At 36.7% G+C, this 15,774-nt stretch overlaps 3 protein-coding genes and 1 non-coding gene across 4 annotated transcripts; 3 read left to right on the top strand and 1 right to left on the bottom strand.

Annotated features, from left to right (window-relative positions):
• Positions 1 to 6: 6 nt before the first annotated feature.
• Positions 7 to 4,793, top strand: LOC100639825 (major facilitator superfamily domain-containing protein 8-like). The gene is made up of 12 exons (XM_019999074.1): positions 7 to 317; positions 363 to 407; positions 461 to 585; positions 771 to 814; positions 1,037 to 1,283; positions 1,459 to 1,572; positions 1,767 to 1,979; positions 2,120 to 2,267; positions 3,487 to 3,621; positions 3,852 to 3,955; positions 3,997 to 4,211; positions 4,437 to 4,793. Exons 1-12 carry the CDS (start codon positions 277 to 279, stop codon positions 4,644 to 4,646), a joined length of 1,641 nt encoding a protein of 546 aa, XP_019854633.1. The 5' UTR covers positions 7 to 276; the 3' UTR covers positions 4,647 to 4,793.
• Positions 4,794 to 8,872: 4,079 nt separating this feature from the next.
• On the top strand, positions 8,873 to 10,614 carry LOC105313502 (organic cation/carnitine transporter 7-like). Its single transcript, XM_011406989.2, has one exon. It carries the CDS (start codon positions 9,063 to 9,065, stop codon positions 10,479 to 10,481), a length of 1,419 nt encoding a protein of 472 aa, XP_011405291.1. The 5' UTR covers positions 8,873 to 9,062; the 3' UTR covers positions 10,482 to 10,614.
• Trnap-ugg (transfer RNA proline (anticodon UGG)) lies at positions 8,931 to 9,002 on the top strand. The gene has a single exon. It is a non-coding gene; the product is annotated as a tRNA-Pro (tRNA).
• LOC100639698 (dynein beta chain, ciliary-like) lies at positions 10,547 to 14,823 on the bottom strand. The gene is made up of 9 exons (XM_019999089.1): positions 14,633 to 14,823; positions 14,222 to 14,366; positions 13,144 to 13,351; positions 12,940 to 13,008; positions 12,643 to 12,870; positions 12,275 to 12,466; positions 12,109 to 12,228; positions 11,520 to 11,945; positions 10,547 to 11,345 (listed from the first exon to the last, which is right to left on the bottom strand). The coding sequence occupies exons 1-9, from the start codon at positions 14,667 to 14,669 to the stop codon at positions 10,728 to 10,730; spliced, it is 2,043 nt and encodes a 680-aa protein (XP_019854648.1). The 5' UTR covers positions 14,670 to 14,823; the 3' UTR covers positions 10,547 to 10,727.
• Between the last annotated feature and the right edge of the window lie 951 nt (positions 14,824 to 15,774).

Below are 15,774 nucleotides of genomic sequence, written 5' to 3'. Positions count from 1 at the left end.
GGCAATCAGTCATAGATCATACATGACATGCCATAGCTATGAGTCATGATATTTTAGTGCTGATTAATGAATCATATGAGGTGAATCAGGACTATGAGATTGTAGCAAGACTGGTGAAAGCAAGGAAGATACACTCCATCATGAATGGACTCAATTGTGTCATTACAATGATTAGTTCCACAATGCATCATAGATCATCATTTTAGAGGTGTGGTCTTCTATTTAAAAGGTGTGTTTTGCAGTAATTTCATTGTCAACATAGCAAAGCCTACAGCGATGTCAGAAACTGATCCACTACTTCCAAAAAGAAGGGAAAGGTTAGCATGCTATTTTACTGCTACCTATATACTGTATATTCATAGCAATGGATACGCCAATGGATCCACCAATCACAGTGTCAACCTGAGGTAAGTTGCCGAGAGTCAACCGTCCTTAGCCTTGTCCTTGTTCTTCTTTAAAGCGAGAGCGTTGTTGACGTGACTGGACTGACTAGAGCGGATGATGTTCCATTAAAAGTAAAGGAAAGCAAGGGAAGATGGATATCTCTGTATGTCCTTTACTTCACAATGTTCCTTGGCTCTGTCAGTAAGTGATGTCTGATCGCTTTGAGTGGGTGGTAGATTGATCCTGTTTATTTTATTTTATTATACAGTGTTGAGTAAACACATCATTGGTGTACCAAACAATACTGTATAACTAAATATTTAAGTGATTTATGTACATTGTATTTTAGACCAATGGTCAAAAATTTATTATAATTTCTTTTTTAGCGTTCTCTGTAGTGATATCTTCAATTTATCCTTATCTACAAAAGGTAAGTATTGATAGTCACTATATCACATTACAGATTATGATAATATCCAGTTACTGTATAATGCTCCTTTATATATTTTGTTGTATTCTTATTATAAAGGTGTCTCTATTTTCATAAATAAACTCTAATATTTTTATGTTATTATAGAGGCTAAACACACATTATGTGTGTCTATTTTTAGACATGATACAATTTGTTACTATTTTTATCTTCTATTCTTAGATTACTAATAATACTTCCTCTACATCATTTCTCGGATACATTGTTGCCATATATAGCCTCGGTCAATTATTATCGTCACCATTGTTCGGACTATGGTCCGATTACCAACACGCCATGGTTCCCCTACAGACTGGGCTCATGATGACAGTTGTATTTAATATTCTTTATTGCTATGCTGTTGTATTCTCTCCTACTGTTGGTAAAATAGTGCTATTGGTATCGAGGGGTTTGATTGGAGCTGGAGCAGGTACTGTACTACTACTGTCTGATGTTGTGTGTGTGTTTATGTATTATAAAGGTGGTTTTAATGAATGCCATTTTTATGATTTGTTTCCAAATTTTTTGGCAATTAGTCAGCTAATTAGCTCCAAATAATTGATATAGTTTTATCAGATTGTTATTATTATTATTATTATTATTAGGTATGTCAGCAGTAGTCCGTTCCTATGCTTCCTCAGCTACTACCAACATTGAGAAAGCAGGTGTCTTTGGTATTATTGGTGCAGCCACAGCCATTGGGTTTATCGTAGGACCAGGTAAGGTGTAATACACTGGCATTTCTGGTATTGTCTTGGGTTTAAAGTTTTGTGGATTGATTCAAATCAAACTGTTAACCAATAAATTTTTAATTCCCATAAAATTTATATCAGCAATCACTGACCAGTATCAGTGATCTTAGATCAGTATCAGTGATGTTAATAATACTTACTTATTTATTATTTTATTGTAGTACTTGGTCTTGCTTTTGTACCACTGGGCAGTGAAGGGTATGTAATACCAAAGATCAATCTTCACTTTGACATGTATACTGGACCAGCATATCTCAGTGCACTATTAGCTATCATTAATATGATACTACTGGTCTTTTTCTTTAAAGAGTACAGGATCACACCAAAAAGAAAGAAGAGCAACACAATAGTATTGACCAAACCTATCTCTATTAGTAAGCTATTGCATTCAACATTTGAATATTTGAAGATTTAAACATTTGAATATTGAATGTGATATCTGTTTTTAAAATGACATAATAGACATACATGTAAATATTATATTTTATTACTATTAATTGTTCTTCCTTTACAGATAGTGATGATGAACGTTCATTAAGTCTAGGTACCCCGGCCATTAATTCTGATCAAGAGTCACAATCACTTAAACATGATCGTATCGGAGCAGCTGTCCTTATAGTCCTTTTCTTTGCAATATTGTTTGCATTCTCATTATACGAAACGTGAGGTGTACATTGTAATTGTAATGAGTCTCTTTCTTTAAAAATACCCAAGGCTATAGCCCATGGTTTTTTCAAAAAAATGGCTCTGAAATTACCCCAAATTTTTATTATATTTTTTGATACATATCGATGTCCTTATGCTGTGTAGAAAGTTCTAGCTGATTCTGACTTCAATTTTTTGAGTTACGGCCATTTTAAGAAAATACCAAAATTCTGAAAAATTCCCAAGGCTATAGTCCATGGTTTTTTCAAAAAAATGGCTCCGAAATCACCCCAAATTTTTATTACATTTTTTGATACATATCGATGTCCTTATGCTATGTAGAAAGTTTGAGCTAATTCCGACTTCAATTTTTCGAGTTACAGCCATTTTAAGAAAACGCTAAAATTTTAAAAAATACCCAAGGCTATAGCCCATGGTTTTTTTTCAAAAAATGGCTCCGAAATCACCCCCAATTTTTATTATATTTTTTGATACATATCGATGTCCTTATGCTGTGTAGAAAGTTCTAGCTGATTCCGACTTCAATTTTTTGAGTTACGGCCATTTTAAGAAAATACCAAAATTCTGAAAAATACCCAAGGCTATAGCCCATGGTTTTTTCCAAAAAATGGCTCCGAAATCACCCCAAATTTTTATTACATTTTCTGATACATATTGATGTACTTATGCTGTGTAGAAAGTTTGAGGTGATTCCGACTTCAATTTTTTGAGTTACGACCATTTTAAGAAAACGCCAAAATTCTGAAAAATACCCAAGGCTATAGCCCATGGTTTTTTCTAAAAAATGGCTCCAAAATCACCCCAAGTTTTAATTACATTTTTTGATACATATTGATGTCCTTATGCTGTGTAGAAAGTTTGAGGTGATTCCGACTTCAATTTTTTGAGTTACGACCATTTTAAGAAAACGGCAAAATTCTGAAAAATACCCAAGGCTATAGCCCATGGTTTTTTCTAAAAAATGGCTCCAAAATCACCCCAAGTTTTAATTACATTTTTTGATACATATTGATGTCCTTATGCTGTGTAGAAAGTTTGAGGTGATTCTGACTTCAATTTTTTGAGTTACGACCATTTTAAGAAAACGCCAAAATTCTGAAAAATACCCAAGGCTATAGCCCATGGTTTTTTCTAAAAAATGGCTCCGAAATCACCACAAATTTTAATTAAATTTCCTGATACATATTGATGTGCTATTGTTATATTTTGTTGCAGTATTGTCACACCATACAGTATGGATGAGTTTGCTTGGACAAAGAAGCAGGGTGTATTTTATAATAATCTGTTGTTTGGCGTTTTGTCAATAATATCAGCTATCAACTTCTTTAGTGCAAGATGTATCGTTAGATGGTAAGTATAAATAACAATAATAATTAATAATAATGTTAATGAATAATGAATACATGCATGTATATTAAAATTAGATTTTTTACAAATTTTTAAGTTGCTCAAAAATTTGAATGAAGTCCACTGTATTAGTATAGGCCCAAATTTCATTTAAAGTGACTATGAGAGAATTCTCCATTTTAATTACATTTTCTGATACATGTTACTGTTAATCTAACGGACATTATTAATAGTGTTGATGAGAGAACAGGTATAATGGTTGGTCTCTTCCTAATGTGCATTGGATTCTTAATAACTATGCCACTTGGAAATGAACTGCCTAAAGTAGGAATGATAGGTAAGGCAATATCATTATGAATTCATTGATACTCTTAATAGATATAGACACATTAAACTCATCATATGTTATAACACAGAACAGCTCCACTGTGGCTCTTGGCTGTAGATACCCAAAGCTAAAATGGTGCACTCATGTGCCTAGGCTGTACTTATCCCAGTACATAATAGGAGCCATTATATTCACACTGGGCTATCCTGCAGCTTTTGTGTATTGCTTCACACTCTTCTCTAAACTCCTTGGTCCTAAACCACAGGTATGTGATACTGCTTGTACAGCCTGTCTGGAGGTGTGTGTGTGTGTGTGTGTCTATAAGTAATGTAATACCTGAGGACTGAGATATCTGCTTGAGGTGAAGCTGAGGGCAGATATCAAGGGACTCAGGTAGTACATTGCTGATACTCACCTCCAGACACACTGGTTACTGCACATGTCTATTTCTTCTTTTACTTTTACTTGATATTGTGTACCTATCTCACAGGGTATAATGATGGGGCTAATAACAGCTTCTGGTAGTCTTGCTAGATGTGTTGGTCCTCTCTTTGTTACTTTTGTGTATGATGCCACTGGCCCTCAGATTACACTAGCAACTGTTGATGGGATACTAGGACTGGCTATCATCCTACTAGCTGTCAGTTACTATAGACTAGTGCCTTTGGGTCATAAGAGAGGTTTCAGTAAAAGATTGTAATGCTAATTCAATGTGTGATGAAACTGAATGTTATAAATTATAATATTTTATGTTAAAGTGAGGCGAACATTATTATTGAAATGAATACAGTTGTGTTAAGTCATTGCTATTGTTAAATGTTTAACATTTTACACTCATTGTAACCAATCCTTCCATTATAGTGCCAACAGATTCCATATCAATGCCTAAATATGGCCAATAGGTAGTAAGTGAATTACATGCTTATTGTTTAGTATGCCAATACACACATTCCTTTCCTAATAAAGAGATGAATACTTTTAAAAGCTGCTAGTATTCTGACATAAGGGCAATGTGTGATTATGTGACCACTCCATTGTATAACAGCACCACATGTGGGGCACATCATTCCAGTACTAATGACTGCTAATGTGATAGACAGTCCTACTACGTGATGCTGCGTGACATATCTGTGAAAGGCTTGGTTATTATCTAATTGGGTTATCTGGTTAAGGCTCGACGATTCTTTGAAAGTTACTTCATTCTCTACGTCACAATGTTCCAGCGTATAATAGTGTAGTCTTCTCTTGATTGCAAAGCTCTCTCATTTGAAAATGTTCTTGGCTATTTTCTATCTTCTTTCTGCCTTGATTGCAGTCTGCAGTTGCAGGAATCATCATAAGCATCATTATGTACTGCCAACTGTTCCTGGAGAAGGTTCTGGTTCATATGATTACTGCTACAATAGAAGTAACGCTACTTGTCACACTCTATCGTATCATAGCCAGTTACTAATGGATGATCACTATCATGATAATAAAAGTAGTGACATGTCTTTTATATTGCTACCTGGTGTCCATATTTTGAATTCAAGTCTTTTATTTCGTAATCTTAACAGCGTTTCTTTTATTGGTCACGAAGGACAGATGAACAGGTCAAATGATTCTTCTATTCGTCACTCTGAAGTTACTCTTTCATGCTCTGGTAATGCTACATATTCTGCTTTTACACTAGACTCAGTCCAGCATGTGTCCATTGCCGGTTTTACCATCACTGGCTGTGGGAATGGAATCTTATTGACAAACGTGTCTAGTTTTAAGATGCTCTCTGTTTCAATACTGAATTCAGCTGGCTCTGGTATTATGTACACCAAGAATGAAGGAAAAGGAACAGTTATGATGTATGATTGTTTCTTTTTCAAGAACTGCCAACATGGTAGCCAATGCTTTCATGCATCAATAAAAGGTAACAACTCCATTGTATCAGCTAATGTAACACACACTAGTTTCTCCACTGGTTTACATACACTGGCTGGACTATACATTGACATTAATAGCACAGAGAACACAACAACTAACTGCACTACTGGAGACTATCAGGAATACAGCACTGTGCAAATCACTCGCTGCAGCTTCCTCAATAACAGTGCACCTAATGGTGGCCTCAATATAAAGACAATTTTAACTAACGTGTACATCACTGGCTCTACATTCTCTGCTAATAACTTCTCAAGAGGTGACTCACTACCTGTAGCAAGTGGATTAACGTTGAGTACTTTAAACTCAAATATTGTCTCATTGCACAAATTAAATGTTAGTGGTAATACTGGTCGTGGAGCTTACGTCGAAGTCCAATGCGAACGTAAGACGAAGTGTTTTCCGCTTACAATATGTGACAGTGTTTTTGAAAGGAATACTGCAAGCTATGGAGGAGGATTACTGATTGTTAGCTTGTTTGTAAACATTGAATTAAACAATGTTGCTATTTTTAGTAACACGTATAATCATGCTAGTGATTATGATAATCACTACAGCTCTTTATTGTGCTACTGCTCTCATTTAAATCGACGGAAAGTTAAGATATCAGGTTTGAAAGTGATCGGCAATGAGATGACAGGAGTGCTGAGCATCATGTGTGAACTAGTATTCAGTAATGATGCTAGTATCATTGCTAACAACACCTCACCACACAATGGTGGTGGAATTTGGCTTGATAACAAATCTTCAGCAAAGACCATATCAAATAAAGGAGGTGTAGTGGAGCTTATTAACAACACAGCAGTTAAAGGAGGTGGTATATATTCTGAGTCATACAGTCTGCTACGTGAGGTGTATCCTTTTAGAGTCCCTGCATGTCAAACTGGACTGCTACGAGCTCATTTTACCAACAATACTGCAATAGTGGCTGGGAATGATGTGTATGGTGGAAATGTGTTTGAATGTAGGAAAAATAATGACATTGATTCATTTTTTGATGTTCTAGACTGTAATGAATCAACCCCGCTACTCAATAAGTTTTCAAAGCCCATTTCATCTGCTATTTCTTCCAATCCATATGGTGTGTGTACATGTACTGAAGCTAATGGTGTTAACTGTAGCAGTAGATCAATACAGAAGGAAGTGTATCCTGGAGGTAGAGTATATCTCTCACTGGTGACTGTTGGCATGTGTGGTGGTATCAGTCCTAGCGTATTAACAATGGAAACTAACAGTGTCAATGTGACACTAGGCAACTCAAAACAGGAGACAGGAACGCAGTGCAAGAATTTTTCATACACTGTGAAACAGTTTGGACAAGAAACTGATAATAGTTTTATGACGATAGGCACTACTGGATCTTCTTATTATTTTGATGACTCACCTCTCACTGTTCATATAAAGTTTCTCAGCTGTCCGCATGGTTTTCAGTTGAAATCAGGTGAGTGTGTTTGTGACCCTGCTCTTGAGAAAGCAGAGGATATCCAGTGCAATGTCTCATGGGCAGAGTATCCTATTCGCCAGTCACAAAACAGATGGATCTACTATGATCAAGACTACAATTGCACCATTGTTCATGAAAATTGTCCCGTCAATTACTGCAAGACTACTGAAACATATCTTAGCATTGATGACCCTGATACTCAATGTACACAGAATAGATCAGGAACATTGTGTGGTAGCTGTTCCACTGGACTCAGTCTCATGTTGGGTTCAAACAGATGCTACAAATGCAATAATAAATACTTGTCTCTTATCCTGGTTTTCATTGTGGCTGGTGTGGCACTAGTTGCATTTCTACTAGTTACTAATTTAACTGTATCTGTTGGAAGCATCAATGGCTTACTGTTTTATGCAAATACCTTCAAATTGAATGCAATCACATTTTACTCAAACGATGCAAATCTACCAGTTCTAAGTCAATTCATATCATGGCTCAATCTTGACCTAGGCATTGAAACTTGTTTTATTGATGGGCTGGATGGCTACTGGAAGACTTGGCTCCAATTTGTATTCCCAGTATACATATGGCTCATAGTGGGGGCCATTATAATTGGGTCTCATTATTCTGGTAGGCTCTCAAGAATATTTGGTAACAACAATGTACCGGTCCTTGCAACACTCATACTCATGTCCTATTCTAAGATACTTCGATCAGTAACACGCTCACTGATGTTCAGTAGCATCAAATGCAGTGACAAATACACTCATCACGTCTGGAGCATTGATGCAAACATAGAGTACTTTAGTTTTAAGCACAGCATCCTCTTCCTGATGTCAGTGGTATTCCTATTAGTTGGGATGATTTATACTGGGCTAGTATTCTCCTCTCAATGGCTGCAGCGCCTCAATTGCAAGATATGCTGCAGGACTGACCCTATGTTTAAACTAAAGCCATTGATTGATGCTTATACTGGCCCTTTTAAAGACAAGTATCGCTTCTGGACAGGACTTCTATTGGTATCTCGTGCATTGATTGCATCAATATTTTCCTATACCACTGGATCTGCAATACACCTCAATGACTTTATAATAGTAGTGCTTTGTGGCATCCTTATATGGCTATCCAGTGGTGGCATATACAGAGAAACTATTGTAGGTCGCATTGAGTTAATTTATATTGTGAATATATTAATGTTGAGCCTCCTAACAATGCTCTCCAATCACTTGGAGTGGGGTATTAATCCATACTTGACTGGAGTATCAGTAAGTATATCACTAGTGTTGTTCCTGCTCACGATTATTGCTCACACTCATATTGCTATAAAGAAAAGGTTCCCATCCTATTGGTACTGGTGCGCTAAGAAGAGTAGGACTGAGAGTCATGAAGATGCTCTCCACTTACTGTTGGACTCAAGGGCTACTTCAGATGATGAATCTGAGACTGACTGCTATTCTCCAAGTGCTATCGTTCAAAGAAGAGAATCTTTAATATTTGATTTTGAAATGTAGACTAGTGTCGTTGTGTAATGTTTGTGTGCTTTATTAATGGACATGTAACATGTATGGTGAATGATGTGGTTACGGCAACGTATAATTACTATAAATGACGCATTTTGTTTGCAATGTGGGCCTGTTGGTCTAGGGGTATGATTCTCGCTTTGGGTGCGAGAGGTCCCGGGTTCAAATCCCGGACAGGCCCTTTTTTATTTTTTTTTCACTGCAGTATAGGCGTCACTTTACTATTTTTTTGCTTGACAAAATGACAAGATGCAGGACTACCAGCCATTATCCTCTTATAGAGACTCTTCTACAAAGTATAGGACTGGGTCCCTTTCAAGTTCTGGTGTTCCTGCTCGCTGGAATGACGTACTTTGCTTATGCCTGTGAATCATTGACATTCACATTCATCAGTGTACAGGTCACAGAGGAATGGAGTTTCAGTGATGTCACCTTTGCCATTTTACCAGCATCAACTTGTGTTGGGAATATCATAGGAGGCCTCATCTTCAGCTACCTGTCCGACAGGTATGGAAGGATTTGGCCTTATGCAACTTGCATGGGAGTGATCCACATATTTGTGGCTTTGTCAGCACTTTCCAAGAGTTTCCTAATGCTGGTCAGCCTGAGGTTTATTGCTTCATTGGGAGTTGGTGGAATCATTGCAATAGTACACCCAATGCTCATTGAGTTCCTGCCTACTAGATACAGAGGGAAAGTGACACTATTGACTGGGTTTGTTCGTGCAATCGGTTCATGTGTAACAGGAGGATTAGCCTATTGGCTGGTATCAAATTACGCTAATGGTTGGAGGTATTTCATACTTGCTACGAGTATACCATCTTTGTTTGTTGTACTTTATAGGCTGCTGTTTTGGGTTGAGAGCCCACGGTATTTGATCAATGTTAATAATAGACAGAAAGCATGGAAAACATTGTCATTGATAGCAAAAGTGAACAGGAAGGATATAGAATCTTTCACCAGCAGAGAGCAATTTATCAACGGCAATCATAACTTGCAGTTTGAAAATTTTCGGCATCAAAAGAGTCAGTGGTCCACACAAGTAAAATTATTCTTTAAAATATTCAAGGCACCTTATTTAAAGACTACGCTCTGCTATTTGTTCATATACAACACACAAAACTTGGCCTACTATGGATCAACATTATTCCTCCCTACATTACTCATTAATTTTGGGATAGATCCTTATTTTGTGACTTTTACAGGCTTCACTGCACAAATTCCTGGTATACTACTAATGGCAATAATTGTCGAATGGCCTGAATTTGGTCGAATAAACACACTAAGATTATTCAGTGGGTTTACAATGCTCTCCTTCTTTCTATTGGCCTTTGTACATCAAAGTCAAGTGGGTACTTCCCTATTTATTGTATTTATATTCTTTGGTATGGTCCCCATAAATACACTCTTGTTAACATCAATATCAGAATCATACCCGACTAACGTTAGATCAATGACAATGGCCTTCATGACAGGATCAAGCAGTGTCAATGGAGTATGGCTACCATTTGCTAGTGGATACCTGGCTAGCTTATCAAATACTTACACTTGGCTCTCCCCTACAATATGGGGGTGCTTCTTTTTGGTTCAGTTATGTATCTCGCTGTTTTTAAAAATGGAAACTAGAGACAAAGAGCTCCCAGATGTCATGAATGAATGATCACAGATTAACACCTTCTATGAACAGTATAGTACATTGCATTCTTAATATTCATTGAAATGTTCACAGTTAGTAAATGCTGTTTTTAATTCTATTTTAATAATGATACTACAACTGTATTTACCAGTTCAAAGTAATGCCTAATACTAATTGTTCAACTAAAGCTATTTATTAGTGACACTAGTTTAAATGCCTATTAAATGATAAGTGATACTATAGTTCAACTAATAGTTCTCATGCTATAGTTTAAATGCTAAGTAGAAGACAGACTCCTCCAATAACCCACTTGGCTGGTTTGTCCTTGGTCTTTAGATTGAAGGTCCATACATAAGTGGGTCCCCTCTGCCTTGTCTTATACACAGGGCACTCATACATATTCTTCAGATCAAGTTTATCAACTATTATTGCCTTGATGAACATCACAGGCATTGAAGGAGTCAGTTCCTTAAGTCTTGCCTCTTGTAATAAGCTGGTCTGTATATCCCAGCGAGCTCCTTCCATGAATAGTCCATGGACGTATGCTCCTTCACGTGGGGGGCTAGTAAAATCTTCTCTGTTCTTTTTAGTGACGTCACATTGCAAGCACATCTTGTCAAGAGGCCATTCATTCTTACGAGCCATGGACTGCATGATGGCTGTGAGGAATGATTGAGGATTGAAGAAGCCTGCTAACCAGATGCAAGGTGGCATGTTAAAATCGGAGACCCATGAGTCCAGTTCACGAATGCGCTGAAGCAAGTCAGCGTACCAAGCTGTTAGGTTGTTCATTGATGGGTAGGCTCTTTTGGTCCAGTTATCAGGTACAGTACCAAAGAAGAGTGAGTTTTGAAGGTTCTCCATGTCAGCAGTAATGGTCAGCTCTCCCTATAAAAAAATAATAATAATAATAATCAGGATGAAACTAAGTACTACAAAACTATTGTTGTCTATACTTTTACAATTCTAAATTTAGCTACACAATTTGTGTTAATTTTTTAGAAAATCCCTACTAATTTTCAGTTACAAGTGGGCTCAAGCTGTTGTCAGTTTTAAAATTACTTTTAATCCAAGATCAACTTCTTTTAAAGATCTCCTCATTTCTTTAGTCAGCATATTCATACGTTCACATTCCTGCAAAGCCACCAGCACATATGGTGTTTTCTCTTCTGCTTTGCTTGACAGTTCGGCCATATTGAAAGCTTCAGGTAGTTTCTCTAATATCTCATCAAGAAGAACCTTCACAGTTTCTTCTCTGCTAGCTCCAGCCCCATCCCCACTAGAGGAATCGCGAGGTTGCATTTCAAAAACAGTACGGAATAGATTCTCGCTTGTAGTGGTTAGGAATCCGATTTCAGCATTAGGATGGAGTCCATATAGTACTGGGCTCTCCGGGGGGAGTACATCATCAATGTAAGTGTGGTAGGCTTGGTAGTCTGAGTTAGGAGGTATGGGGAAACCAGGAGCAAAGAGAAGATCACCATCCAACTACAAGTAGAGGTATATAAATACAATGATGAAAATCTACATAGCATGCTAAGTATAAATGTACTAATAAAACTGTCCATTTCTGTGGGGAATTCGGGTCAATTTTAGGCTATTTTTAGCTCATGTTTTCAAAGAATTATTGTACTGTTGTACATGTACTTACTTGTTCAGGTTTCATGAATTCTTCAAGGTAGGTCTTACAGAGTCTCCTATCCCAATCATCAGTAATATGACCACCATACATTATCTCACCGAACAAGTAGCGAAGATCAGTCCATGGTACCTATACAGTGTATCCATTGAGTCAGTTAGTATATAGTGACACATACTTTAGAATTAGCTTCCAAGTAATTATAAAGGACAGATACACTGATAGTGAGGTCGCCGGTATTGAAAGGATATGATCTGTTCCATCCTTGAGGCCCAAACTTACGTCTCTCAACAATACAAGCATGGAAATAGCAGAGGGAGAATAGGAGGCTCTTGAACTCATTCTCACGTGAACACATCTCAAGAGTATCCTATATAACATTACAATAAAAATTTTGCCAAAAATGAAAAGGTGAGAATTTCCAATTCTACAATTTTTTTCTGATACATATATGCATGTTCTAATTTTGTGTAGAAAGTTTGAGCTGATACTGATCAAAAATTACACATTCAAACATCTTTATTCCTGTATGCATATACTGCTGACCTGATTGAAATTATCCAGTGCTTTATGAAGGTTAGCCAGCATACCAGTAGGAGGCTCATTAGTAATCTTAATACTCGACTCCAGAATACCTTGAGGTATTATATGGGCACTGGGGTCACCAGCAGGCTCAGCTGATACATAGACTCTATACGACTCATGACTGCCCTCACTGTACTGCTCTATCTTCTTCTCAAGCTTTGGCAGCCATTTTGCAACAAGATGAATATTCTATATTATGTACATGTACATACATTTGATATTATAAGCCATTGAGGTATTTATTATTATCATTATTACTTGAAGTACGACCCAGTGACCTTCTTGAGAACCAACATCAAGAGCATTCTCAGCTACAACCTCCTGACCCTACACATGTACATGCATAGCATAATTTGATTATTTTAAAAAGACACATTCTAATATAACCTTGATACGAATAAGTAGATATAATGTACACTTTACATTATTTCATGTACAAATAGATGAGATTATAATCTTTACCTGTCCTAGGGATACATTGTGAAAGTTCCTATTGTCCAAACTAAATCCCATTTTCTTTCCCAAGGCCTCAACATCTTTTAAAGGGTCCACTCCAGGACTGAGGACAAAGAAGACTGGTGTACCAGGACCACTCTCTTGGTAGGAGACTTCAAATGGAATATCTCTCTTCTCCACATACTTTGTGCCAAGCTTCTCCTCAATAAATGTTCTGTAAATAATGATCAAAATATTGCATAGTACATAGAACAGTTACAGATGTAGGAGATACCATACCATATACATGCATATACATTTGTACTACAGTATGTGGGTGTATCAAAGGCACCACCAAGAGTTTATATAGTGTAGACCACAGCAGGGGTAGTTAGAAGCATAGTTAGAAGCCATCATCTAACTGCCAATTCTGGTAGTTAGACGACAGTGCCTTTCATACACCCACACACTGTAGTACAAACCAGATAAACTACAGCTGTTTCGTGTTACTGGATATACACTCAGGTGTTAGTTTATCTATAACTTAGCTGATAATTTTGGACAGGTAGAATTTTGGTGAATTATTAGATTTTTGGTGATTGGTAGGTTTTAATTTGGCAAATTTGTGTCCATGTGCTTATAAATGGTTCAAAATGGTGGGTTTTATAATGGCAAATGAATACCAAAATACCAAATTTCTCCCCTCCAAATTACCAGCTACAGTATGTAGCTTACACTACTGCAGTACAATATAGTGTAGTATGTAGCTTACACTACTGCAGTACAATATAGTGTAGTATGTAACTTACACTACTGCAGTACAATATAGTGTAGTATGTAGCTTACACTACTGCAGTACAATATAGTGTAGTATGTAGCTTACACTACTGCAGTACAATATAGTGTAGTATGTAACTTACACTACTGCAGTACAATATAGTGTAGTATGTAGCTTACACTACTGCAGTACAATATAGTGTAGTATGTAGCTTACACTACTGCAGTACAATATAGTGTAGTATGTAACTTACACTACTGCAGTACAATATAGTGTAGTATGTAACTTACACTACTGCAGTACAATATAGTGTAGTATGTAACTTACACTACTGCATATGTCATCCTGTCTGGTCTGAGTGCCCTCATCATGCAGAGTTTCTGGAGTGAGGTCTTGTTCTTCCATTCTCCAGGGAACTTCTCTTTCTCTGGTATCTCACTGTCAACAAACTTCTTCCACCTTTTAGCTGACCCTAGAATTATTACACAAGCCAATGTGACACTATATCATTAGTGTTTATAGTGTCCACTTTTAATGAGTATTAACTTTACCATTTTTGATGTACATATACATATACTAGAGGCTTGACTCAACTATAATTTAACTTATTCAAGTATTATCTTTTGATTTTAGTATAAATTTACAGTTGTAAATTCATGCCACTTCAATTTTAAATTAACACTTAAAATTGACTAAAGGTGCATGTACATAAACATGTAACTTATCTGACTGTATTACCTTCAATGTCTCTATCAAGGTTCCTGAACTGTTCCATGCCAGATAATGATTTGATCCCTCCCCATGAGTTATGTGAGAGGAAGTCAACAGGACTAGTGACATTAGGTACACAAGGGAACCTTAAAAGGAAGTCTAACTCAACTGGATCAATCAGTTTATCAACAAGGAGTACCTATAATGCATAAAGTAATGAAATAGAATAGTACATACATTAAATACTAACTGCATTTAATTTATACATTAAGAGTCCAGCCTGTCTGGAGGTGTGTGTGTGTATAAGTAATGTAATACCTGAGGACTGAGATATCTGCTTGAGGTTAACCATTAACAATAATATTATTATTTTTTGAAGCTTAAAGTCACTCATAAATAATCAGTTTATCACATTTGGAGGTCCAGCTAAGCAACTATACTATGAACATAATTATTTGATACAAATTAAAACTACTCAACTACGTACATACAAGTGTATCTCTTTACCACATCAAAAATGGCTCAATACTTAGAATCTACAAATTTAATTTGATGTGGTAAGGAGATACACTTGTATGTACGTAGTTGAGTAGTTTAAAGTTACATCAAATAATTATGTTTATAGTATAGTTCCTTAGCTGGAACCCCAAATGTGATATCATCTACTACATTTATACCACAAGTACAACAGTAAATTTCTTTGTGTTGAAGACGATGGAAGGAAAGGGAGAGCATGAGATACTAGCTCCTGTACAAGAGAATCCTTATGAGCTGGTTTATTTCAATACTGATGTAAGGAGGAATGATAGCAATCATCAATCAACAGGAGGTGTTATGGAGACTACATCAAAGCAGTCAACCTGGAGCAAACCATTGGTTGTCATTGCTATACTGCTGTGTCTCGTTGTATTGCTACTGGTCGTAATACTTAGTTTATCACTGGTTCAATTGGCTGCTAGAGATGCTACCAGTACCAGTACAGCTACTACTGGAGTTATTGCTGGTAAAGAATATCCTGACTTCACTCAATGGGCCAATGATATAGTATCTAGAGTTAACAGCAATGTAACAGGGAACCTTCCTGACTTCACTGAATGGGCTAATGGTGTTGTCTCTAAAGTAACAGCAATGTAACAGGGAGCCTTCCTGACTTTAATGAATGGGCTAAT

Source organism: Amphimedon queenslandica, unplaced genomic scaffold (assembly GCF_000090795.2).
Source record: "Amphimedon queenslandica unplaced genomic scaffold, v1.1 AMPQUscaffold_13290, whole genome shotgun sequence".
NCBI lineage: Eukaryota > Metazoa > Porifera > Demospongiae > Haplosclerida > Niphatidae > Amphimedon > Amphimedon queenslandica.
This window is presented reverse-complemented; position numbering and strand designations above follow the sequence as displayed.